Source organism: Paramisgurnus dabryanus, chromosome 1 (assembly GCF_030506205.2).
Source record: "Paramisgurnus dabryanus chromosome 1, PD_genome_1.1, whole genome shotgun sequence".
Lineage (NCBI taxonomy): Eukaryota > Metazoa > Chordata > Actinopteri > Cypriniformes > Cobitidae > Paramisgurnus > Paramisgurnus dabryanus.
The window spans coordinates 8,617,961-8,645,637 of record NC_133337.1 but is presented as its reverse complement, the minus strand read 5'-3'; the positions used below and the strand labels follow the sequence as shown (position 1 = coordinate 8,645,637).

The 27,677-nt window shown below is 36.6% G+C and overlaps 1 protein-coding gene across 3 annotated transcripts in view; it reads left to right on the top strand.

Annotated features, from left to right (window-relative positions):
- The window catches only part of dock4b (dedicator of cytokinesis 4b), a 105,470-nt gene that overhangs the window by 39,853 nt on the left and 37,940 nt on the right, over nt 1–27,677 (top strand). For all 3 annotated transcript variants that reach the window (XM_065265583.2, XM_065265584.2, XM_065265582.2), the window contains exons 8-22: nt 3,180–3,331; nt 8,902–8,983; nt 9,065–9,125; nt 9,222–9,354; nt 11,705–11,793; nt 15,629–15,754; nt 19,109–19,233; nt 19,763–19,925; nt 20,264–20,370; nt 23,253–23,406; nt 23,730–23,827; nt 23,927–24,010; nt 25,949–26,049; nt 26,598–26,679; nt 26,922–27,092. In XM_065265583.2, the coding sequence (XP_065121655.1) occupies nt 3,180–3,331; nt 8,902–8,983; nt 9,065–9,125; nt 9,222–9,354; nt 11,705–11,793; nt 15,629–15,754; nt 19,109–19,233; nt 19,763–19,925; nt 20,264–20,370; nt 23,253–23,406; nt 23,730–23,827; nt 23,927–24,010; nt 25,949–26,049; nt 26,598–26,679; nt 26,922–27,092 (1,728 nt within the window). The remainder of the gene's footprint in view (nt 1–3,179; nt 3,332–8,901; nt 8,984–9,064; nt 9,126–9,221; nt 9,355–11,704; nt 11,794–15,628; nt 15,755–19,108; nt 19,234–19,762; nt 19,926–20,263; nt 20,371–23,252; nt 23,407–23,729; nt 23,828–23,926; nt 24,011–25,948; nt 26,050–26,597; nt 26,680–26,921; nt 27,093–27,677) is intronic.

Here is a 27,677-nt window from a genome sequence, read left to right as displayed (position 1 = left end):
GCCCCAGGGGGAAAATAACAGTAATTCCCTATAGCATTGACAAGATACCCCATGGAAAATTACTGTCGCCACCGATGCGGAAGCATGGCATCTGTCCGGAGGGGTTGTTGACAGCGGGGAGTCTCTGCTGTGACGTAATTGAGTTTGTGCGAAGCATTATCCCCGCTAAACGTGACCCGATGTGCCCTCCCTGCTGTGTAACGTAATATAATAACCCTGCGCCGGCAGACAGACTCCCTGTTACCGCACCCTGTCTGTGGTCTTCTTTGCGGCAGGGAGGCATGACTCTACGTGCGAGATGAAACAGAACGTGGATGTTTGCAACCTGTTATTTACGTACTTGCAGCCCGAAACTTTTAATTTAAACGTAAATAGGAGCACCAGTGATAACTTCCAGAAAGTTTGGAGATTTATTAGATGCTTTTCTCAGTTCAGTGTTACTTTAAAATTATGTTCCGGTATGATGGATGACTTTGGAGGAGAAAATAAATATTTTGGCAAGAGATATTGATTTATTTGGGTTATTTTGTTTTATGTTGCATCTTGTTTGGATATGATTGAGTGCTAGGAACAGCATTATGGGGTTCTGTGTGTTTTTGTGACACGTACCCAGTGTGTTATGATGAATAGTGTGGTGGTGAACCAGGTCACACGGGCTCTAGTTAGCGCAAAAAGTCAGACCACACATCACACGTGTGTTTGTGGAAAAACGGAGACATAATAATCAAACACTAATATGTTTGTGAAATCCAGTTTAAAGTCTCATAATCTAATTATTAGGAGATGGGGAGCATCAACGTTTAATTTAAATAAACAATTTACATTCATTTTAATCTTTGACATGATCTTAATTAAAGGATTACTCAACTTTCATAAAAAAACGGGTAATTTACTCACCCTCATGTCATCCAAGATGTTTATGTCTGTCTTTGTTTATTCAAGAAGAAATTAAGTTTTTGAGAAAAACATTCCAGGATTTTTCTTCATATAGTGGACTGTAGTGGACCTGTTTACAGTTTCAATGCCGTTTCAAAGGGCTTTTAAATGATTCCAACTGAGGCATAAGGGTCTTATCTAGTTTTCTTGTATGATAGATGTCAAAAGGTCACGCGTTACATATGTGAAGCGCACACTTTCAACGTGATTATGTGAAACCTATGGTCACGCTGGCCTCTCACATGGCTAGTGCAAGTCGTGGTTAAAAAGACTGACAAGTGTTTTGCTAGATTTAAGACCCTTATGCCTCGGTTGGGATCGATTAGAGCAGTGGTTCTCAAACTGGGGAGATGGTGTCGGGGGGGGGGGGGCAGTTTTATTAAATACATTAATTTATAAAGAATTCTGTGTAATTAAACAAAAAAAAATAAGGCTAATACCAACAGCACTACTTTGTATAATTTAATGTTTTGTTTAATTTAAATGTTAAGTTTTAGACCTGTTTTTTGTCATAAATTTTCTTTGGGGGGCATCGTACACAAGGGGGGCCGCACGCTGAAAAAGTTTGAGAACCACTGGATTAGAGGCCTTTGAAGCTGCATTGAAACTGTAAACTGTTGAGGTCCACTGAAGTCCAGTTTAAGGAGAAAAATCCTGGAATGTTTTCCTCAATAACTTAATTTCTTCTCGATTGAAGAAAGAACGACATAAACATCTTAAATGACATGGTGGTGAGTAAATTATTAAAAAAAAGTATGAAAGTAAAGTAATCCTTTAAAGACATCAAGGTTATATTTTTACATTATCTATGATTTCATGTAGAAAGCAGTAAATCACAAAAAATACTAAAAGTAAAACACTACCGTTTTTCAATATTTTACTATGTTCTTACCTCAACATAGACGGATTAATACATACCTATATTTTTTAAATGCGTACACTTAATCTTTGTACAGCGCGTTGTGAATGTGTTAGCATTTAGCCTAGCCCTATTCATTCCTTAGGATCCAAACAGTGATGAATTTAGAAGCCACCAAACACTTCCATGTTTTCCCTATTTAAAGACCATTACATGAGTAGTAACATGAGTAAGTATGATGGCACAAAATAAAACGTGGCGAGGTCGAAGTGCTGCAAATTAAGTGCTCTTCCGCCATACAATATAGTTCTCATTTTTATCCGCTTAAAAAATCACCACGTTTTTTTTGTGCCACCATACTTACTCGTGTTACTACTCATGTAACGGTCTTTAAATAGTGAAAACATGGAAGTGTTTGGTGGCTTCTAAATTCATCACTGTTTGGATCCTAAGGAATGAATAGGGCGAGGCTAAATGGTTAGGCTAACAGGTACAGGACAAAGTTTAAGTGCACGCATTGAAAAAAATTGTGGTGTTTTTTTTTAAGATTTATATTACACACTTTTACGTTACACTTTTTGTGTCATATATTATTTGTTTGTAATATTAGATAAAGCATGCATAGAGAAATAGCACCCCATCTTGCCACCTTTGCTATACTGCTTTCATCTTGCTGCGGGTTGAGAGGCATTTATCCAAATCTGGTATGATCTGTGAATTCTGTTTACAGTGTTGTCAGTTTAACTTTTTTATTAGTATGCGTTTACCCTGAGAGTCGAATCGTAACCTTGCATAGCGCCATGTTGTACCAGTTTCTCACTGGCATCTGTGTCCCATGCCATCTGGTCTAGCGGAAAGAGCTTGTTTTTTTCTGGATGCCACTATTCAAGATTTTTCTACTCTTTACATACACACACACACACGCCAATTAAACTGCGTCACACCATGAGCGGGCAGGTACATATGTACAGTCCCACTTTTGCATTTCACATGATGCCAATTCAGACTTTGTGTCCTTACAGAGAAAGAGTTGTGTGTTCAGAAGAAGGCAGGGTTTAATGGCTTGATATCCCATTGAACAGCTAAACTCCCATTAGCAAACAGTGTGTCAAATCTGTTGTGTTACTGCAAAGAATTACTATTAATTTTTGTCTTGGTAGCTTAGTGAAATATTCAGCACATTCCCATTTACAAGTATTCCCATACTTTTCTTCTTGCTGGTGTAACATATGAAGAGAGAGAAAGAGAGATTTTATTTTGATGCCTGGATACTTCATGTGTCAATAGAGAATCTGGCTTGTTTAATAAATAAAATGTACCATTCAGTATCAGAGGACTCATGGGAAATGACCTGGATCTGTCAATTGTGTGTCTGTGTGGATAGATGGAGCATCGACACCGAAAGAAAGATACTCCGGCTCCAGTCAGCACACATCACCTGTTCGTCCATTTGAAGAGTCTGATGAGCTCAAATCTGGGTGAAGAACTGGAGGTCTTTTTCTTCATCTACGATAGTCGAGAGAGTAAACCACTTAGGTAAGCATCAAACCTATCTTTACTGACTGAGGTGAATCTGTAACCATTTATTACACATGAAAGTGATTGTTAGAAAATAAACATATGATTTATTAAGGTTTATACTGAAATGCCGCCTTGGATAAAGCTTAATTTTGTAAAAGTTTACAGTTGTTATCATGATATGTACGTTTATTTCCTCATTCGGGTCTTGTTTGGATTGGTTTTTACAGAACTTGGCAGATTTTCTCCTTTTAGTAAGGTTAAAGTACGAAAACAGCAACCGGGCTCAAAACCGCACCCAATATTGTTCACTTAAAAAGGCCGCTTGAAACAAACTCTTAGGCGTACGTGAACATATGCGCACAGTCGAACGCAAAGCCTTGCAAAGCTTTGTTTATTTGACTCGTACGTGTGTACATTTTTACAACCCGCCCACACCCGCGACCATTAGAATAGACATACTAAGCATTTTAATGTAAATGAAAAGAGGCTTTATATCAATCAAGTAACGTTGCAGAAGTTACGTTGCTACATAGGCCTATGTAATTTAACCTTATTAAAGAACAAAATAAAATATGAAAATATATATTCCTAATTATTTAATATAGGCTATAGGGAATTTGACACAACATACATGTTTTATTAATTTTGGTTTTAATGACCCGGCCCAACCCTCCCTGCAATAAAGTGTCAATTTCTTTACCCGACCCAACCCGAAGGTGCCCGCGTGTTTCAAGACGACCTGCCCATCACTACTGTACGTATGCGTAAAAACAGCGCTACACCTTTATTAGAGCTGGGTACCATCAATAAAGCCGGTTTGGTGATAAGAAGTAAGTCGTCATCACCTGCTTTCAGATGGAGCGGCATTTACTACACAGAGCCGTATTTTACAGAGATATTTTTCCGTGATTATGAATGCGATTTTGCTAGCTTCTCTGTAAAATACGGCTCTGTGTAGTAAATGCTGCTCCATCTAAAATCACCGAACCTGCTTTGCTGATGAGACATGCATGAGAATCGGAGAATCGCAGGCAATTTTTATTTTTGCCCAGCTCTAAGCTTTATAGTGAAAAGAAATTTAAGTCAATGGACCAAAGAACCAGGCTGTACTGTATATGATGCATAATTGCGCACGTTGTGTGAAAAGCATCAGTGTTTGTTTTGCTGATGGTTTCATGATGAATCCTTTATTACTGTGGTGTAGAAAAGTGAAATATGGATAGATGAACATACTTTGCATAGTATGCCTACAAACGTATACAGAAACAGTTAAAAAGGTGCATGTGAGCCTTTCAAAGAGATGGACTGTAGAATGATGGGCATTCAGAATGATATAATAATATAACGATAGCTACAGTAAAATCCACATAAGAAGGCAGGACTAATGGATGACTGTTATCAGCAGAATAATGAAACGAATGCTCGAATGCTGTCTTGCCATGTGAAGGGGAACTGAAACTAGAAGAAAATGCAACAGTCCAACAATTCGATTCCTGTTTCAAAACAAAGCAAAGACCTGAAAATGCCTTTAGTATTTTCAGCTAAATTAGTTTTTGGCTGTTTTCAGACAAACAGCTTTTGGAAGACAAACAAATGATTTTCGCCTGGAAGAAACACCTGCGGTTGGAGGCTGTGTGTTGTTTGTGTGTTTGCATGTTTATCTCATCTAATGGTTAATTACAGACTCCAACAGTCTTGACAGCTGCTCAGTTTTGTTTGCTCACATTGTCTCAGTGTTTGTTGCTCGAGTGTTTTTGCTGCTTGATAAATCAAAGACTTCCATTTAGGTTAAAAGTTTAAAAAAAAAATTGGAATGTAAATGTTATGCATAAATATTTCATTTGTAGATTCTTATTTTTTTGGATTGCATACAGTACGTGTGACCCAGTTATTTTTTGTGATTTTACTTTTTTTCTACATAAAAATCATCCTGCAAGAAACATGTCAAATATAAACTTGATATCTTTGAATTGACTGAGTAAGGTTAATTTATGAATAAAATCAAACTTAAATTCTCCTCATATTTTGACACTTAAGACTAGATTTCACAGACAGGGTCACATGTCATTGATGTGTCACATTAGGAAGTCTGTGTAAACTCGCCTTTTCCAAAAATTGCTTTTCTCATTTGTTATATCTGTGTGGCAACAGGCTGCTGTAGGCAGTGAATAAAATATTGGATTATTTCCAATAGTTTTTTCCAATATTTCTTCATTTACATATAGGGCTAGGCAGTATGTCGAGTTTTGGTAATATATCAGTATTTTTTCCCAGTGGGACATGTGAGACAATACCGTCTATATCAGTATGGTCTGATATGACCACCTTTTTTTGCATCAGGATCTTTCAGAAATGTCAGGTCAGATGTAAGTTTTGCATACAGCTCTGTATATTTTCAAGCAGGGAGGTAAACCCTGTCAATGAATTTTATTTACATTATACACTGTTTAAAGTGTTTGTGAAAGCTCACATTTATTCCACTTAAATACAGAGATATTAATCATACATCTTCTTAACATAACCAAGACATGAATTTTGTTCAATATTGCCCAGTCATATTTAAATTAGGATGTGTATCGGCAAAAATCTCACGATACGTATCGCAATGCAGGGATCGTGATGCAATTTGTTGCAATACTGCGATGCTGCGGTGATATATTGGGATATTTCCTATTTAAGGAATATAATAGGACATGATTTTAGGAATGCTGTCATTAAGAATATACCACCATATGCAAACCTTAGTAAAAAATAAGTTGTGGCGCACCACTATGACAGTACTGTTTAAGTTCACAGGTAAGAATGCTAGCTCGTTTTTGGGATGTAAACTCCAAATGAAACAAAGACAGCATAGGTCTTGTATGATTTTATTTTATATATTTAATTTTTTTAATATTTATATAGCATTTTTTTACGAATCGGTATTCCTGAGCAAAAAAAAAAAAACATTTGTGATACTCGCATGTATCAATATTTTTCTTGCAACCCTAATTTAAATAGCTAAAGAGTTGTTCTGACTCAAATTTCGATTTTGCTATTTTAAAATCCTTACAATTCCCATTACAAGTGATTCCTTATTAGTCATGTTGTTAAGTGGCTCTTGTCACCGTTAATGTCTATTTAATCCACCATGGATCATGGCTGTCCCAAATAGACAATGTTTGTATTTATTTTCTTTTATTTATTTTCAAAGAGCGCTGCTATTTGTGTGCCTACTCATGGGAGAACAAGAGAGTCTGTCTTTCTCTTTAAAGAACAACACAAGCTGCATACAGACTGTTGATTGACACCCCTCCTATTCCCAAGGGACCATTCTGTGGCACAGTTAATTTATCCGCCCAGACGTACGGGTATCACTTTTCTCGACCGTGTTGATTTATCCAGCCGTGTCCGGAGGGAAGGGGTTGTATCGGTGTCCCATTTGAACTTGTCGTGTTACGATTTCCGGCATCAAGGGAGGAAATATCACATTCTCTCAGATGTGCCGGGTGCGAGGGAAGAAAGCCTTTCGAGTTTATGTTGTGCAAATGAAACAAGGCAGTGATATGGGATGCTGAGAGGAATATCCCAGTGTCCACAGATGCAGCCGTGCAGCTGCGTGTCAAAGGCCATGCTTTGTGTTTCTGCATCTGCTGACGGGACGTTGGGATTTTAACAATACTGGATTAATTATGTGCTGTTTGTCTGAGTGCTGTTCAGGCATGAGTGTGTATTAGATAGGACCTGTCCAATTTCTTGCTTTTGTCCGTGTCTGAACAACAAGCTATTGTTACATTTTTGATACATTTGAGATCCTTTCCTTTTATGAGAAAGCAGTGAGAGTCGTGTACCTGATGATGAGGTTGATGGGTGAAGGACTGTCTATCATGTGTCCTCAACCACCTCTTTTTGTCTCCATCTATGCGTCTTTCAGCAAGGACATTAACCGTCAAGTGAATTTGAATTAAAATGTCTAGCTCAAGGGCGCAATAGCTGGGTTTTCATCAAAACGTAAAGTGAATTTTATCAAAATTAGCAAATAAAAAACAAATTCAAATGATGTGCGTTTCCATTAAGTTGGTTAAAGCGATTGATGTTGGTATTTGTAACCAACAGTAAATAAAACAAAGCATGCTTAGAAACTGGAGACAGGACTGCATTTCTTTACGATTGGGCAAGTTATTAATTCATTAGCAGTGCAGCTTGTGATTGCCAAACTGAATGCTGTGCACAGAAAAAGAAATGCAGCTTTTTTGATGCAGGCACTAGCAGCAAGGGCATTACGACGACGTATATGATAAAGCATTTAGGACTCCCCGGCCTGGGGTCAGTGTGAAAGACACTCGGTCAGTAACTCACCTTCAGTGACTAAAATATATTTTCTGCCTGTGGCCGTTTGTCTGTATGTATTCTTATGCAATGTTACCATCAAGATGCATTTTAAGAGTTGATAACGTTAACTTCTCAGCAATGTCATTAGGTTTCTCCTACCTTATTGGTTGTGGTGGACACTTTTGCGTGTGTTGCGTGTTACGTCAGCTAGTAGAGCAAAGAGATGTTAAGACACCGGTTCCCTCCAATTACAAGGCTAAACCAAAATCTTGGAAGCAGACATTTACTTGGGTAAAACATGACGAAAAGAAACAATGCAATGTTTTGCAGTTTGCCATCAGTTTCCAGGTAAAGCAAACACGTATGAATAAAGATAATTTTAAGCGCACATAGAGACATATCAACACAGCATATTAATTACACTGTTTTAATAATATTGGTTTATTATCTTCCTTACAACAAGATTCCTTTGACATGAGTTCATTTCTGTGCACAGTTAATCCTGATATACCTGAAACTATTGACCCTGAAAGCATTGTGAAATTTCAGAATTAGAGGTTACATTTAAAATTGCCAATTGTCTTAAAGGGACAAAGTAGTCCCCTTAGTAACTTTCAATAGCAGGGGACTATTTTCTGGCACTCCATAATATCATTGCGCCTGCTGCAGCAATGTTATGGCAGCAAAGTCCTTGATTATTACGGCAGAATGAAAGCCAAATCTGCCAAGAAAACGCAACTTTTAATTTTCTGTTAGTCTTAGCACACAATGTATCTACAGAAGAGTCAAGTTTAAAATAGGAAAAATATTGAAACTCTTTGGTTATTTTGAGCGCGATGATTAATGGTCTAATCAGATTCATTGGATTATGCTAAGATATGCTAAAAATGGTACCGCCAGACCTGAAGATTAGCTGAATGGATTCCAAAACGGTAAAAATCAAATGTTTAACTCTAGGGGAGCTGGAAAATGAAGTACTGTGGTTGTGCTATGGTATAGTAATGCTATTAGCATGCCACACACAAATATTTTTCTTAATAAACGTTTTATGCATGAAAATTTGCAGAGTTCATTTTTTTTATCAAAATCATTAATATCCAAGGGAGTTCAAAAAATGTGAAATGAAAATGAGATTCATGTTTGATACGTTCTGCATTTTTAAATGGCATTTGTGAATCTAATAACTCAGAATCCAAAGTGAATGAATGTCTGCTAAATGAATAAATGTAAATGTTATCTCTCTCTCTTTCTCTCCCCCCCTTTTTGTGTTGCAGTGAAAGGTTCTTTGTAAAACTCAACAAAAATGGTCTGCCCAAGTCTCCCGACAAGTCAGAGAGACAATGCACACTTTTTGTGGTGAGTTGATGAGTTTATGTTAAGTCTCTCTTGCAGTGGTACATTGCTGTCGTTGTTTATGCAGTTTTATATTTCATTTAGGATCTTGGAAGTGGAGACCTCAGGAAAGACGTGTATATTGTGGTACACATCATTCGAATAGGTACAGCATCGATAGATGAGATGAATATTCATTAATTCTTTTTTAAACTTATACAGGTATCTGATGAATACTAATTTGATTTGTGTATGTGTGTAGGGAGAATGGGTGCAGGAGAGAAGAAAAACACAAGTAGCGTGCAATATCGGCGTCCGTACGGCTGTGCAGTGGTCAGCATTGCTGATCTCCTCACTGCTGACTCGAAAGATGACCACCTGCTGAAGGTTTATGCGTAAGTTATCTCAAAGACACTCTCATACACATTGCATACACGTCGTCAGTACTGTTATGTCAACTCTACCTATGCTGTCTGGTTTCGAATTTTCTTTATCATGATTGGTCAGAATCATTTAGTTTGCCTGGTAAATAGTGCTGCATGACAATGAAGAAACGTGTGAAATGCGATAGGCTGTTACATGTAAATAATGGAATATACAGTACAATATGCTATACGATGAAAACATTTTGAACTATATTTAATTCTTTTTTATAAAACTGAAAATGATATAACCAACATCCATGTTTAAAGGAACAGTATGTAAGAAATTTATATCAATTAATCATTAAATAGCCCTGAAATGTCACTAGACATTAAGAAATAATTTTCATTTCAAATACTTATATCACTCACAACAGCGGTCCGGCCAGGATATTGTCATTTAAAAAGTGGAGTTGCAGCCCTCAACTGATGTTTATGTTGTCGTTTGGTATATTGGCCACCAGCTGTGTGATTGCAGTACCAGTTTTAGCCACACGTTTTGTGATTGCAATACCAGTTTTGGCCACAATCCTACATACTGTTCCTTTAAAATTTGTTCTGATGATCATCTTACAGACATTAGACACAGTCTCTCTATGTAAATCAACCTGAAACCTAGTCCTACACTATACATAACTTTTTAAAGGGGACATATAATGAAAATCAGATTTTTCCTTGTTTAAGTGCTATAATTGGGTCCCCAATGCTTGTATCAACCTAGAAAATGTGAAAAAGATCAACCCAGTAACTTAGTTTTAATAAGCCGTTCTCTGCAAGCATGTTAAAAATAGCTCATTGAAATTTGGCTCCCTGTTTGATGTCAGAAGGGGATAATACAAACCCTTAATCTGAACTATCCGACCATGGCACTGTCATTTAGCGAAGATATCATCTAATTTTTTTCATATCATCTTGCATTTAAAAGGACACACCCAAAATGGCACATTTTTGCTCACACCTACGAAGTGGCAATTTTAACATATATAATAATTTATCTATGGGATAATTTAAGCTAAAACTTCACATATGTACTCTGGGGACATCAAAGATTTATTTAAAATTTAAAAAAAGTTTTAAATACATTCAGTTATTGCAAACCACTGCTAAATCCATTTTGCATATCTGACCCTGGACCACAAAACCATAAGTCATAAGTATCACACACAGCAAAATCAGCAGTGTTAAATGTGCACTGGTCTTCTGAGGGTTAACGATGCAATTTTTTCTTTAAGAAAAATAACCAGAATTCAAACTATAATAACTGATAAATTATAATAAAGATGAAGTTCTTCTATAGATATTTTATATTATATTATTTATTTATTTATTTAGAATAAATGTTTTTTTTCTCCTAGGGGTTTTTTTACCCCGGGGAGGCAGCCTTTTTGGGCTTTACCTAGCTTCCTCTTCTATACGTTGCTTTAGTAATACGTGCACTTATAATATTGAGTCATAGCCGCAGCAAATTTAACTGCTCATGCTATCATGTATTTTGTTGTGCTATCTGTCGTTTTTCTGTGCTTTTCACTGCTTCTATTTATGTAAAGCTGCTTTGAAACAATTGACTTTTGTGAAAAGCGCTATATAAATAAAATTTAATTGAATAGAATTTATATTTATAATTCTCTACTGTAAATATATCAAGATTGTATTGATCATTAGTAATATGTGTGGCTAAGGACGTCATTTGGACAATTTATTTTCTCAATATTTCAATTTTTTGCACCTTCAGATTACAGATTTTCAAATAGTTATATCTCAGCCAAATATTGTCCTATCCTAACAAACATCAATGGAAAGCTTATTTATTTAGCTTTAAGGTGATGTATAAATAAAATAAAAAAATACACCCTTAAGACTTTTACTTTGGTTTTGTGTTCCAGGCTCACATATATATTATGCAACATTTCGGTATATTGTGTTCCTGGACTGGAAGCTTTAATTTGATTCGACCTTAGGGCCTAATAAGGTCTTAGTTTTAAACATAAATCTTTTCACTTCAAGGAATGACACATAAAATGTAAAAGGATTTTTTTATCTTCAGGAATGATAAATAACTGCAAAAGTAACTTTTTGGTGTATAAAATAGTGGATCGTCATAAAGACCTCATGTCTCTGCAGTATAAAATCAGTTTTTTAAAACAGTACTGTGACCTATTGAGCTCAGCTCAACCTTTTGTTGGTCCATACACAAACAAACACACTCACACATTATTAGCTGGCCCCCGGCAGTGCTGTGGTTTGTTAATATCATTGTGCTTCTTTGTGTCATTCTGTGATTGAATAGTTATCTGATTCCGCGCTGTTGTTTTGTGTTTCGCAGTTGCAATACAGAGAGCGAATGGAGCCAAATTCACGACAACATCATTAAGAAAGTCAACTCTCGATACAACCTCTCAGGGTCTAACACGGGTGAGAAAACACACACCATCTTGATATTAATCTACTTGTCAAAGCTGAACTAGAAATGATGTAGTTCACCCTGCTGGGCATATTATCATGATCATTTACATTTGCTCGGATGTTTAGCAGCATGTCGGGGATAATTTGCTTTTACACAGGTTTTAAAAAAATGATAAAACCTAGACCAACGTTGTTTAAGTGTTACAAAGGGTTGTTTTCCTTAAATTAAATATCCATATATATTCCAGTATTTTAGCATAATTCATGCGTAAGCAACTTGCCAAAATATAAGACATTCAAAGACGCTCATCTCTGAAAGAAGCTAATTTTCATGACGGCTAGAAGTTAATAACTCTAGATGTGAAGACGAATGGAAAAACCCTCAGGGTAGCAAATAAGTATGCTTGCTATTAAATTCCAGCTTTGAATTTCAACTTTTGATGTTTTTAACAGCTTGGGAAATACAAAAATTATTATAAACCTATACAGGAGCACATAAGTCGTATGAAAGATCTTCAGCCTTGTGTGGTTTCTGAATTTTCTGTTGGATGGTGTTGTAACTTGCATCTGTTATGATTAAGTGACACGATTGTTATCATTTCAGCTGAAATCCCCACTGAAAGAATTCATTCAAATGAATGAATTGAATTTATGAATTGTGGTAGTGAAGAGATGAAGATGTGGCAGGTGTTAAACTTTGGCACATGAAGTTTTAGAAATAAGATTAACGTCCTTACCATAATTCCCACTCATCAACTGTGCCAGCTCTGTTACATTCATAGGCAGAAATCACGGGGAGGTTAGGGGGTTCATGACCTACGCTATCTGAGGGTTGTCGCCACTTAAAATATCATTCTAAACCATTCTGTGTATTGTAAGTAATATAATCATAAATCCTTTAAAAAATTGTGAAAGTAGTCAAATGAATACAAAAACCCATACAGAAAAAGAAAAAAAGTAAAGAAAGAAGTTCTTCAGTAGTTGGGAAATTTAATAATGACCCCACATCATCTGTATTAAATATTAAGAGAATCACTTCATTCGATATTTAAAGTGAATAAAATTGCCTTGACAGTCTATTTTTTACTTTAAATATCAGATTTATTAAATTAGTCATGACAAAATGAATATAACAAATGAATTTGATATTGTCAACAGAGTCTGATATGTTAGCTATTATAACGTTACCTTGCTAATGTCAGGACCCGTCTGAAATCATGTGTTTTATTACATCTAGTCTTTGTGTTCGGGGTCCTGGCAGTACCATGTTTTATGTGGGAAATGTGTGGTTTTAGTATCGGTTTATTCTGACCACGCATTTCCCGGTTCTCGTCTCTTTTTCCCCGATCCCTTACTTGTAATGATTTCCAGGTGTATGTAATTTACTTTGTCCCTATTTATTGTCCTTGTGTTTGATGTTCTGTGCGCGTTCGTCTTGTTACATCCTTGACGTGTTCCTGAAGTCTTGTATCTGTGAGTATTAAGAATATTAGTCTAGTCTGTTATATGTAGTTTAAGTTTATTGTTGGTTTATGTTTAGTTTAGTGTCAGTTTAGTGTTGCTTTTTCCCTGTCTTGTTTTGCCCCCTCGTGGGTTTTTGTTTTCCCCTGTACTTTCGTCAATAAATTATTTATTTTTTAGTTCTGTCTGCATTTGGGTTCGTTCTTTGTCATAAATCCTTACAGCTAACAGCCATTATATTTAAAGCTCACACAACAGCCACTGTTTCTTATCGCATGTTAATCTTGAGTCCCTATAGATGGTTTCAGCAATAACAACATAAACAAACAGCTTTCAAAAAACAAACGTAATATCGGTAAACTTTTACAAATAATCAATAACAACAGTCCTTTAAGAGTACTTCATTTCTGATAACAAGCAAAATAAACAACAAGTAGATTACCTTAGATTAAAACATAGCTAAAGTGTATCATAAACTACACTGAGATAACGTTACTGTGTAAAATATAATGTATGTGCTATGGGCTATATAATGTATACAATCTTAACTACAGATCGGCTACCAAATCTCCCTTCACATAGCGGTGATCCATAATAGCCATATCCCCTCGCCTTTAAGAAATCAAAACATTTGTTATTTTCGAATAGGCATTTGTCTCTCAGAGTTTAGTTTAGCCCCAAGTTCTGTCCTTACGCTAAACCATGACAACACGCATCCGTCCGGTGAAACCGTCTATAGAGTAGTATTACATTCTTCGTGTATCCAAAGAGTCTTTAATTTATCAGATTTATAAAAGACAGATCAGCTGTACCAATTCTTTCCGAATAAATCAGAGCTCTTGGAGGCGTACTGCGAGTCGCAAGCAAGCAACACACAAAAAACATGATCCCATTATCTCTGGATAACTATGGTTTACTACATTTTCATGTCATTTACATTATACAGCACTTACTCGCTGATTGCCAACCAAACACAGACAATTTTTACTTACCACCTGTGACTCACGACCCCGTTATGATCGCACCATTGCACAACAAGCTAAATTTCCCAAACAACAACGCACTTCTCTGGTGACGTTGATTTTGTGTCAGCACTTAGTTGGTGTGTACGTGCACTATTCTGATTGAAGTGACCATATAAGGACTTCCACTGTACTTCCTGCACTGAAATTGTCCATAAAATAAATAAAAGCAAGATTGTTACGAATCTTTCATGTTTGAAAAAAGCTTTCCAAAACTTGTAAAAACCCTGGCGAAGTGCATTCGGCACAGAAATACTCTGTAACGTCCACTTTGCCTATGTTTAGTATGAGGAAAACAACTATTAAACAGTGTTAATAAGTCAGAAGGCATGAAATACGCCCCCAAAGTCAAGTATAAATGTCATTGTAATTTTGTGGCTTAATTGTACTTAACAACATTGCAATAAATACATTTTAAAAATTTTGAAGGTTTTTTTGGTCAATTTAGTCATTGAACTAGAGACAAACTTTGAGATGAAGGATAAATGAACGGTCTCCATGCTACATTAATAATAGTTAAATATAATTTCTTCTGTGTTCACATATCTTTACAAGTAGAATTTTGTCTGTATTCTTTTGTCCTCTTTAAAAATTGCTCTTGAAAATTTTTATGTTTATTATCCCTTCCAACTATAGTTATGGACCAGCATTACATTGGAGATTGTTTTAAAATCCTCATCAAATGCTTATTGAATTTCTGAATCAGAAAATGGAGCCAATCCTAAATAGTTTCCCCATTTCCTTACTGTATTCCAGTATTGCTTTTTAATTATGTGAATTAATTTTTTTACTTTACTAAAATATCAAAGTGCATTTAAATCTGAAAATATAAAATCATATATTATACAATATGAACTGCTATCTTTCAAATTACGTTTATGATAAACCTCAGTTCTTGTGTTTAGCATTCTTAAAGTTTTAAACCAAAGGTGAGATGACAAAGGGTAAGATACCTGCTAACTTTCACCTAAACCTCGATAACGATAACGTTCTCTCCATTATGCAAACATTTAGATAATAGAGGTGTTACAAAAGCAGAACTGAGTGTGAGGACGAAAACACTGTGGTTTACCAAAATGCAAACCACAGTTTTTGAAACGGTACCTAATTTCTGCTAGACCTTTAGACTCGTTGACATCAAAACATCCAAGAATTAAAAAAATGACCTTTATTCATCACATTTGCAAAGATTATAATAACCATAGCTTTTTAATGAATATTCACGTGCTCTCTGGTGAATAACTGTGAATATTCATATGCCTACAGGTGTCAGTTCATTGAGCAGAGGCCAATTCATTAAATCTGTGAATAATCATCTGTAATTAGCTCATTTTATGCTCTCTTTCTCTAATAATGAATAGGCCTGGCGGTGGCGCTTCAGTTGCTACATGGTGACATCGAACAGTTAAGGAGAGAATATATGGTCCTCTTTACCCGAGGAGTGTGCATCACAAAAAAACTGGGCTTCTCTGATGTTATCATGCCAGGTAAATTAAAATGTGTTTACCCACAGTCATTCATGGTCATTTTCTTTCCCAACAAGATCATTTCTGTTGGCATTAACCAGCCTAATGCTGTCTGAATGTGTTTTTCTTTCTTGGTAAAATGATTCCCGAACATTAGCTGGTAAAGCATTGTGTTAACAGTGTTAAGGTCATGGTTCGAATTTAGGACCGGACAATATTGGGGAAAAACTGACTATATAAAGGAGTGCAATCTTGTCAATTTGCTGCTTTGGATCCAAAATAGGTCATTCTGAAAATTGGGAAGGGGTGAGGGGGGATCAGCGACAGGGTCACAGTGAATGAAATTATGAAAATCATGTCCAGCTGTTGTGGTAACAATGTCAAATCACTAACTAGTTTGACAGGTTATGTTTTACAATTTTTATGTCATACATTTTCATTTGGGGGAACCACTGTACACAAGGGGGGCTGCACGCTGAAAAAGTTTAACAACCACTGGTTTAGGGTACATGTAAACCATTCTGGGTAACACTTTACTAGAAGGGGTGTTCATAAGACTGACATGACACCTTCATAGTCATGACATGACACATGTCATGAACATGACAGAGACTTTATTTTTTATGCACATTTATAACAATTGTCATTAAGTGTCATATGTTCAGTTATGTAATTTTTAATGCAAAGATGACATTGTTTGATGTGTCTTTGTTATGATAACAACTTGACATAAACCAATACATCAGAACTTCAGTCATAAATCTGTCATAAACATGATATAGCAGAATAATTATTAAACTTAAGAAACTACCTAGCTTTATGTGTTAACATTTCATTAAACTGTCCTTTAAATGTCATTAAGTGTTAGGACTGTCAAATCATTTAAAATATCTTAACAAAATGCTACAGACACTTTAAAAGATTATCGGGTCTTAACTTACAATCTGATTAAATCTTTATCACTTTTTTTTTACCCCTGATGAGTTTGCACCCCTGTACACTCAAAATATTTTTTGCTAAATAGCACTAAAAGCTCATAATCATAGGGGAACCATTATTAGTGCTATATAGCACCTATAAAGAACCTAAGAAGAACCATACAGGGGTGATATAGCACCACTATAGCACCAGATATGGTTCTTGTATAGCACAATATGGATCTACATAGGTGCTATATGGCCCTAAAATGGTTCCCCTATTATTACGAGTCAGTGAACCACTTTAAGTGCTATTTAGCACCATTTGTTTGTATAACTAGTGGATGACATATAGTTGTGTGATGGTGTTACATCCGTCTTATCCAGCATCAGACCACATTACTGAATATGTGATTTCTCTTGGCTGTTTTAAACTTTTCTTGTGTAGCATTTTAAAAATGTTTCAAAAAATGATCTGCGAGTTCTTAAACATGACTCTTGCAGATGCACACATTGTGATGTCGATACTAAAACCATCTATTGTATAGCTGTAGTTCGATTCTTAGTTAACACACAAACTGATAAAATGTAAAGCTTTAATGCACTGTAGGTCGCTTGGGATAAAATTGTCTCCCAAATGCATTAATATAAATGTAGGTAAAGGTTAAATGTTTATGTTTTTCTTAAGGATTATTACTTTTGTGTGCCACATAGCTAAGACTTAAAAAAAAAATTGGCATTCATGTTCAGAAAGGGAAATCTTAAAGTAACATCCTGAACTTTGACAAAGACGATTTTGCCCATCTAAAATAAAGTCAGTGCAATCTCATATTCGGAAACGATGACCCTGACCAATCAAATTAGAGCTTAGACTTTTGAGGAAGCCATTTAGATTTTATGCTTTCTGCACAAAACACTTCCACTACACGAGAAAAGCTGTAGTCAGTTGACAATTTTGCAGCATACAGTGTGAAACGAGCATTAGAGGTGCAAAATGCATAAGACGCAGATGTACAGTCTGTATTTAGCATCTGAGATTGTTTTTCCTCTTTGACTTTCATTTATTGACTCGGATGTTTAAAAGCGTGAGCTCCTCCTTTGGATAATTGTGCCATTATGGGCAATAACCGTGCCTTACGGCTGCCTGATTTATTATTAGTTTGTCTGTGGCTGATGCAAGTCTCTCTCTCTCTCTCTCTCTCTCTCTCTCTCTCTCTCTCTCTCTCTCTCTCCTCTCATTGTGTGTGTGTGTGTGTGTGTGTATACGCATCCTCCAATTCATTCCCATTCACCAAATGTGTTTCTCATCTCCAGTAAACTCAGTGTGACTTTACTTTATATATATATATCTGATTGTTGCCACGGCAACAGTCATATGGCCATTAGTTGGCATGACTACTGGTTTGAAGTCTGTCTTTCGTTTGAAAATCAACTTGGGCTACACGTGCACACCTCTCAAACCCATTAAACACACACAGGAACACGCACTTCCTCTGCTCTGCGGCTGAGGTTGCGGAAACTCTTTGTCCTCTTTGTTTGGCAACACTACAATGCTGTTTATTCATTTTTTACTAATTCGCACCACACAGCTCGCCATTCATCTGTTTTAAATGCAAAATGTCCAGGACAGGCCGTGCACCTGTGCACTCATCCACCTTTTCTGCAATCTGTTCCAAGACTAAATAAATGCAGTGTCAGGAAATAGACTTCCTGTTTCCTGTGAGTTGTATTAGATGTGATCATGTGAGAAAATGCTTGACTTTGATACACTGAAAGTGTGCATGCAGCACATTGGGGAGGTGTGGGTTAGTAAGGTGGACTCGTATCAGAAGTTAAGCACTGCAAAATATCCATAGCAGGTGCATCCTATGACTCATGACACAAGCTAACAAATATACATCGAAACACACATGCGTCTTTTTAACCACTCGTGAGGCACATCTACACGCTCACACCTTTATTATTCATTTTCGACAGTTTGCACCACCCATCCGATGCGTTTATTTGGATGGAGGTCAATATTACTTTTAGTACAACCTCTGTTCTTAGAGAACAGGCCTGATATTTGTTCCTCCTGACGCCAAACACATCCACGGTTCCCAAGCCCAGAACTATTACTTTTGAATGTCATTTCTGTGATGGCCTTCCTCTGGTATTGTACTAATAGTTTGTGTCGACTAATGTTAGCCTACAGGACTATTCAAAACAAGAGTAATGCCCATTCTTGACAACTTGATAGTCACATATAGTATATTAACAATCCTGTATCTTCGAGTACTTAACCCCAAGCAATTACCAAAGGATCATATCCACAATCAGTGTTTTCATAAACATATAGCCGAATGCACTTCCATCCTCAAAAGATCTTTGCGGTTTTGTACCTATTGTAAATGGACTCTGTAAACATAAAATACTTTATGATGCTGTAATTTAATTCTCTTTTGTTTATCTTTTGAAGGTGAGATGAGAAATGACCTCTACATTACACTGGAGAAGGGCGAATTCGAGAAGGGAGGGAAGAGTGTGGCAAGAAACGTGGAGGTCACAATCTATGCGTTGGATGCCGATGGACAGATTCTCAAGGTCATTGCTCATGCAACCTTAGCCAAAGTGGATGTCTGTGTAACTTAACATATGTTTTGAAATAAATAGACTGGGTTTCCAGTAGACGGTTGTAGCTGCGAACAACATAAACAAACTTAACTACCGGTAGATTTAGCAAAGAATCAATAACCACCACTGAGGTACACTAAGGTAATGTTATTGTGTCAAATTAATCTATACAATGTTAGATACAGATCCTTGAATTCGTGTCTCACACAGCGGTGATCCATGCTCACTGTCTCCTCTCGTCTTAAGGAAACCGAAACGTTTTTATTTTCCATAAGGTATTTGTTCCAGAGGTCAGTTTAGCCACTGTTAATGCATAAATGTAATTTGATTGATTTGACTGAACCAAATGTTTCAGTGTCAATCTCTTCAAAATCTGACATAGGTATGCACTGTATGATTTTCCGTTTTATATGAAGTGGTAGAGTTTGTGAGTGGCTGGTAAGAGGTTTGTGGTTTTTGTAACTGAAGTGTCAATTGCATCTTCCTGTTCTCCATGCAGGGCTTTGTAGCTGTGGGCTCAGGCGAGCCGGGCGGCGACGAGTATCACACCTTTGTGCTTTACCACAACAACAGTCCCCGGTGGGCGGAGCTAATCAAGCTTCCCATCCCTGTTGACATCTTCCGGGGCTCGCACGTCCGTTTTGAGTTCCGCCACTGTTCTAGTAAGACCAGCGTCACTGCTGAGAAACGTGATGTTTATCCTGTAATACATTGCATAAGGTTTATACATTAACATTACACAGAGTTGTTTAGCTTCTTTAGAGATTGTATTTCCTACATTTAATTTACTATTGTCAATTCAAAAAAAAAAAAAAAAAAACGCAGCAATTACACACAATAATCTTTGTGCTGGTGATAAGCTATGCTTTTTTGCTTAGTGGTCTAAAATTCTTAAACATATCCTAATGTTTAGCTATAGAGTCAAAACTGTTGAGTTGTGTTTTGAGGTAGAAGTTTTAAATGGGATCTGGGTGTGATAAGCAGTGTTTGTGTTTTCCAGCGAAAGACAAAGGAGAAAAAAAGCTTTTTGGATTCTCGTTCGTTCCTCTCATGCAGGAGGATGGGCGGACTCTGCCCGACGGCACCCACGAGCTCATCGTTCACAAGGTACAATACATAACAAAATCCTTATTATGTCAAAATTGAAATAGTTTTTTGCCTCGCCTGACACATTTTTCATTTTGCATGCGTATATTTTTATAAAAAGACTATCTTTATAAAGTGTAAGATGAAATAACTATGTCTGAGAACACATCCCTGAAGCACACCCCATATAACAACGGGTTTTGGGTTTGAGTAATAGCAGCCTGTGAAGTGGATTCAGCTGGCATGAATGGGTCACACACATAAAACACACACTTATAGAGCAGTCTATTGTATTGTATAACATATTCTTGACCACATCTTCTGTTAAAAAATTAGTCCACTTTCAGAATAAAAATTACCCCCATTTTTGTTAAAAAATTAAGTGAAACAATTTAAACTTGATTTTTTAAGTTATGTCAACTTTTCAAAACCCAAAACTTGAGGTTGAATTGACTAGTAAAACAAAGTTGATTCAACTTCATGCTGCATTTTTGTACAGTTAATGTCATCCAAGATCTTTATGCCTTTCTTCGTTCAGTCAAAAAGAAAACAAGTTTTTTAAGGAAAACAATTCAGTTTTTTTCTTCATAAAGTGGACTTCAATTGAACCAAACAGTTTGAAGGTCCAACTGGCATTTTCAATGCAGCTTCAAATGGCTCTAAATGATCCTAATCGAGGCATAAGGGTCTTATCTAATGAAGCAATCATATTTTTTGCCAAAACAAAATATATGTACTTTTTAACCACAACTTCTCATTTTGCACCACGTCTGTGATGTGCATTCATGACCTTACTTATTACCTAAGCACGTTGAAAGGTCACCCATTACGTATGCGAACTGCACACTGAAACAAAGACATTAATTAGGCCTCATTTTACACTGCCTGTTTGAAGTCAATTCCAATTTTTTTCTCTCAAGTGTCTCAGATCGGATGTGACCCATGGCCAAATAAGCAGTGCATAGATTCCTACATTCAGTTTCAGGCCCCATTCATGTGTGGAAATAAATCGGATATGAATCAGATACATGCATTTGTGTCTGCAAAGTAAGCAGACAGATTGGATATTGCCATGTCAGGATGTCTCGTGCGTCATTGAAAATGCTCCACTTAGTTAAGCAATGTTAAAGTTTTATGGCTTGTTACAGAAACAAAGCTCTATAATCATATAAACAAAGCTTGTATAATAATTTGTCTGTGTCCATTACATATTGCGACATTTTACTTCCTCTGTGGTTCCAGGTCATGTCTGTCTTGTATTGTTTTGCTTAGTGAAACTGCTGATATCAGATACGAGTCGCTTTTAAATTGGGTCGACAAATTTTTTTTTATACAGGCAACAAATTGCAATTGGGCATCAATATTTGCAGTAAATCCAATTTTTGTGTCATTCCACATACAACTTAATGGTCCTCTTTCTCCACACTTTAAAACACTAGCGCAGTAGTTTCCCATATGTCATGCGTGACCTTTCAACGTGATTACATAATACGTAAGGTCGCGGACACACATCACATTGCTAGTGCAAGACGAACCTGTGGTTAAAAAAGTACATATTTTTTTGTAAAAATGACAATCGTTTCACTAGATAAGACCCTTATGCCTTTGTTGGGACCATTGAACCTGCATTGAAACTGCAGTTTGGACCTTTAAACCAATGGGTTCGGTTAAAGTCCACTGTATAGAGAAAAATCCTGTTTACTTCGAAAAAAAAAACTTTATTTATTTTCGACTGAAGAAAGAAAGACAAACATCTCGGATGATAAATTATCTGGAAATTTTCTTATGACAATGCACTAGTCCTTTAAAGGTGCTCTAAGCGAATTGACGCATTTAAAACCATAAAATATTTTTTGTTACATATAGCAAACATCTCCTCACTATGCTTGCTGCCTGTCCGCTGATCAAACTGTAAAAAAACGCGATCTCTGTAGACAGCCCAGGCTTCACAAACGGCAATAACAACACAGTGGCCAAACCTACAAACAGAAACCATAACAAAGTGTTCCAGCCAATAAACGACAAGAAGGATTTGGGGGTGGGGGTTGGGCGCGTTCATTAAAGCACGGAAGGGAGGGGGAGGAGTTAGCTATGCGCCGTCTGTTTGAAAACAATTCAAACGTCAACAAAAACTAACGTCTCGCAGATTCGCTTAGAACGCCTTTAATGCTAAAGTAATATCAGAAGTGGTCTGCTTTAAAGAGAAATTTCTACATTTTTATTAAATTTATGCACATTTTTAATTCATTATGTAGCTCAATTGGTTGCGCATTGTGTTGTGCAAAGATCATAGGTTTGATTCCCAGTTAACACACATACTGATATCAAATGTATACTGTAAGTCACTTTGGATGAAAGCGTCTGCCAAATACATAAATGCAAATGTATGATTGATGTGTATGTAAATGACCTCTGTTATAATTGGCTATCATCTTTGCATATGAACTAAATAACATCCACCCTTTAAAGATGCTTATGACTGAAAAGACTTGAGATGAGAGGTGAGATTACCTTATAAGTTAGGACATTTTTATCAACAGCAAGTCTTAGCCCATATGCATGCTCAGTAAGAGCTCATGGTGGCCTATTTACACTAAAATAGGACAGTTTGCTTAAGCTCAAACATTTGGAGATCACTGCATCCTGTATAACAGCAACCTGGTCGCATTAAACATACAGCCTGTGCGTATGTGCACACAGTTTTGTTTTTGCTGACCTCTCCAGGTTTCGGTGAGATTAATGGAAGTAGATGAATATGAGTCAGCTGTTTGTATTTCTGGTGGAGGGATCAGAACTGCTGAGCGCATACATAATGCTCATTAAAGGAAAATATCAATTACAATGACTAATCCTCAGTACAAACACATCCTGTATATGACATATATGACATGTTTGTTTTCCAGTGTGAGGAGAACGCTAACCTGCACGACTGTGCTCGCTACCTCAAATTGCCTTTCGCTAAATCAAATCTGCCTGGAAACAACCAAACTGCCAAGGGCACTAAGGAGTCATTCTGGATCACATCTTTCCTCTGTTCAACCAAACTCACTCAAAACGGTAATCTGCTCGCGTATGTGTGTTTGTGTTAACTGTATATTATGAAACTTTATAGTCTTGATACACTAACAGAATTTTAGAAAGATGGAAAGCAGTACGATACTGAAAGTTCAGGATATGTATTACATCATGCACATACCAGATAAGCATCTTTTGTTGTGATAATACTTGAGGTCTAATAACCTTCAAAGGTTTGGAGTTTTTAAGGGAGAAGTTGGGGTGCACTTACCTGTAATGGATTCGGACCCGGGTCAGCTGGGCACATGAGCATTTGCTTTAAGCGCCAGACCACCTGTTGTTATTATATTGACTGTTCCCTGCAGGTGATATGCTGGATTTACTGAAGTGGAGAGCTCACCCGGAGAGAATCAGTGACAGTCTGTCCAAACTGAAAGAGATCGATGGCTCAGAAATAGTGAAGGTCAGCTGCATCACAAAACTTTGCTGTGCCTTCTGGTTCATGTCACTCATGTAACCGAATTGGTGCAGTTTTACAAGTTAATCAAATATCGTCTATTAGTTTTTACAGGATACACTGGATACGCTTTTCGGCATCTTGGACGAGAGCTCACAAAAATATGCACTGAAGGTGTTTGAATGTCTGGTAGGTATAAACTTTCGTTTATACACACACACACACACATACACATATATGTGAATATGAAGAGTTGTGTTCCAAAATCTGATATCCGCAGTGTTATTCTGTCCTTTTTTCTCTCTTTTTCCCAAAACGCAATAAACGCAAGTCCTCCTTCTCTGCAGAATGCACTAAATATGCTTAACCAATCACAGCACACCATTCCACACACTGTAAACAACAATGGCAGCACGTTGAATACACATGGAATCCTAGGTTTTCTCATCTAATTTGTACTTCGTGATCAACAAACAAACAAAAACAAATAATACTTTGATGCCATTGATAAACCTGTGGTGGGTTTTTTTTGTGATGGGAAAGAAAGGTAAGCCATCAAAATCGAATAATTTTCGCGAGAGGCACTCGGGAGAAGGAAAAATGTCGGCTGTTGTTTTCACACGAAAGCTTCTGTCATGCTAACACAATGATCCCAGGGGATCTTTTAAAAACTTTCCATTATTTTAGTCGAAGTCAACAAAAACTGAGCAGGACCAAAACATTTTAAAGTTGATCGCTGTCAAAAAAGTTCAGCAACAACGTCCCAAGTATAACAGTAGCAAAGACATTGTCCTTTATATGAAAAAGTAAGTGTATTGATTAATTCCATTAATGTTTATTTTTTTTAATCAGTGTATACCACTAGTCAACCAAATGAATATACCATGGCAAAGATGAATTTTGTGGAAACACTCTTTTTTTATAATAAATCTATGAAAATCAAATTATGGATTTGAATTTTTTTATGTTTTTATAACCTAAAGATGCCATGTGAAAGTTTATAACAGAAAATAGTGGTTTTCATCTTGTCACTTTCTTGGTATAGAAAACACATTTTTACCCAAATTAGTCAAAATGGATTTATTGCATTTTGAAACCAAACTCTTCATAAATAAGGCAATTGTTTATTTGTTTTTAGATACATTTCATACTGATTGTATAAGCAAGGCTACTGACTTGCATTGACAAGTACAATTTTTAAAACCCACTGTGAGCACTGTTGCCTAAAAGCAAGAAGGTCACCGGTCCGAGCCCCGGCTAGGTCACATGGTCTTTCTGTGTGCAGTTTGCATGTCCTATGTCAGGGTGGGTTTACTCTGGGTACTTCGGTTTCCTCCCACAGACCAAATACAGTTGAACCCAGTCTCATGGAGATAAATATAAATAGCACAAAGTGTGAAAACTCTTGCAATACATGTACGGCAAATTCCAATTTGGCCTGCATATGATACACCAGTCCTTCCTGTTCACTTAAATCGGTGCATCTTTTTTTTTGTTGTTGATTTATTTTTCTCAAATGTTTTCAAATTTTTTACCATTTTCGCTTGGGTTTAAGGTTAGAACAACTTTTTGTTACATAAAATGACATCCTAACCCCAACTCCAAGCGACCATGGCTTAAAAATAGACAAAAACATGGAGAAACCTGTATATTAAATAGCGTTCTAAAGCAAATCTCAAATCTAACCCTAAACCCAAGAGAATAAAAAAAAAACAGAAAACATTTGAAAAACCAATAAATAAAACGACAAAAAAGGATGCGCCGTTTTAAGTGAACGGGAAAAACTGGCATATCATATGCAAGCCAAAGTGGAATTTGACATATGTATTGCACGGGTTTTCACATTTTGTGCTATTTATACGCATACATAAGACCGGGTAGACATGTTAGGTAAATTGGTGATACCAAATTGCCCCCCCCCACAACCTGTGTATGGATTAACTTGTGTATGAATTAATTTATGTATGGATTAACTTGTGTATGGATTAACCAGTTCTCATCATGAAAATAGCCATGGATGCTGGAAAGGTGGTAATAATAAATAAAGAAAAAAGGAAAACCCACTGTCACAGGGCAGTATAGTAATAGTGTGCTTATTGTGTGTTACGCATGTTGTTTGTCATTTAGGTGCACATCATAAACTTGCTTCAGGATAGCAAGTTTGAGCATTTTAAACCAGTCATGGACACCTACATTGAAAGCCACTTTGCTGGAGCCTTGTCATACAGGTAAGTTGCTTTTATTGGAAACACCCAAGTAGTTTTACACAAGTTTTACCCGTGTAGTTTAACTGGTACAGCATTGCGCTAGTGATAATGACTCAAGGACATGGGTTTTTATTCTCAGGGATTGCCAGGACCAGTCCTGTCCACAAGCTGTAATTTCTATTAAATTCAAACAACTTTAATCCCCGTAGGGAAATTCTAGTTGCCGCTGTCAACAGTATTTTTTTGTTAAATCAGTGTATTTAAAAATCAGTGTAAAACTCATTAACACACATCCACAACCTTCTGGGATGCAAATGCTGGCTTTTTACACTGGACTCCTGCACATAAGCTTAAAATGTCTGATTAATCTAAATAACAATTTACTTTCTGTTATAAAATGTTATTTCTGCCATTTAAAAACATCTGCCAAATGCATAAATGTAATGTGTTACATTTTGTTTGTGTGTATTATGCAACAAACTACCATTTAAGTGCACATAATAACCAAAAGTGATAAGACTTTTAGTGTTTTTGTCATTCTATATGTTGTGTTCCTGTGTTTCTGTCAGGGATTTAATAAAAGTGTTGAAATGGTATGTGGACCGCATTATTGAAGCAGACCGTCATGAACACATCCAACAGGTGCTAAAGGTGAGAGAGACACGTTCTGCTCCCCACAGCCTGTCATTACTGTCGGCCGTCTTCTGTTGTTGTAGAAGCACAGATTTAATTTATATTCCTAATGTACTGAATATTCAATTTCTCACAAATAGCCTGCTCTCGGCCATTCTGACTTCCACATCACATTATTTCAAGCAGTCCATGAATACTTGATTTATTCGGCTTTTATTATGCTGTCTGTACTTTAATGTTATGTTCTTTTGGTTTCCTAGGCGACCGAGTACATTTTCAAGTACATTATTCAATCACGACGGCTCTTTGCGTTGGCCACCGGGGGACAGAATGAGGAAGAGTTTCGATGCTGCATGCATGAGCTTTTCATGTCCATTCGCTTCTTTTTATCACAGGAGAACAAGGGCTTGCGCCCCATCACACAAACACAGGTGAGAGATGAAGAAATGCTCGACCCAAATCTGTGCAATCTCAATGTAAAGTTTTATTATTTTTATTTTCAGCATTTATTTTAATACATTTAGAGTATTTTTGTTAGTTTATTGAAAGTTTGCGTTCATTTATATTGCCAAAAAAGTAATCCATTACGATTCCAGCCTGACGTTTTCAATTATATTCCTCCCCTCTCAGAAACTCAGTTTATGGTTTAGGGGTTTTGATTACAGTTTTGATTAACATATAAAACATGAGATCAGTCATTTTCTGTTTTCAGAAAAACACTTTGCCTGCGGGTTGTTATTCTGATCAATAGAGCAGCTAATTTAATTAGTCGAACACCTCAGGCGCCCTATCAGACGCTTAGACATCACAGGCCTATCTGCAGTGACCGCACAGATGAATCTGCTCTGTTAAGCATTTATTTGCCCAGGAAATGTTTCTGATTTAATTTTGACCATCATTTTGCCCTTGAGAAGTGGGAGAATGAATATATCATGGGGCTGGTCTGCTGCGGTTTTTAATGTTTTTTTTTTTTAATTCTCAAAATGGATTTGAAGCAGATATTTCAGTTTTTCTTG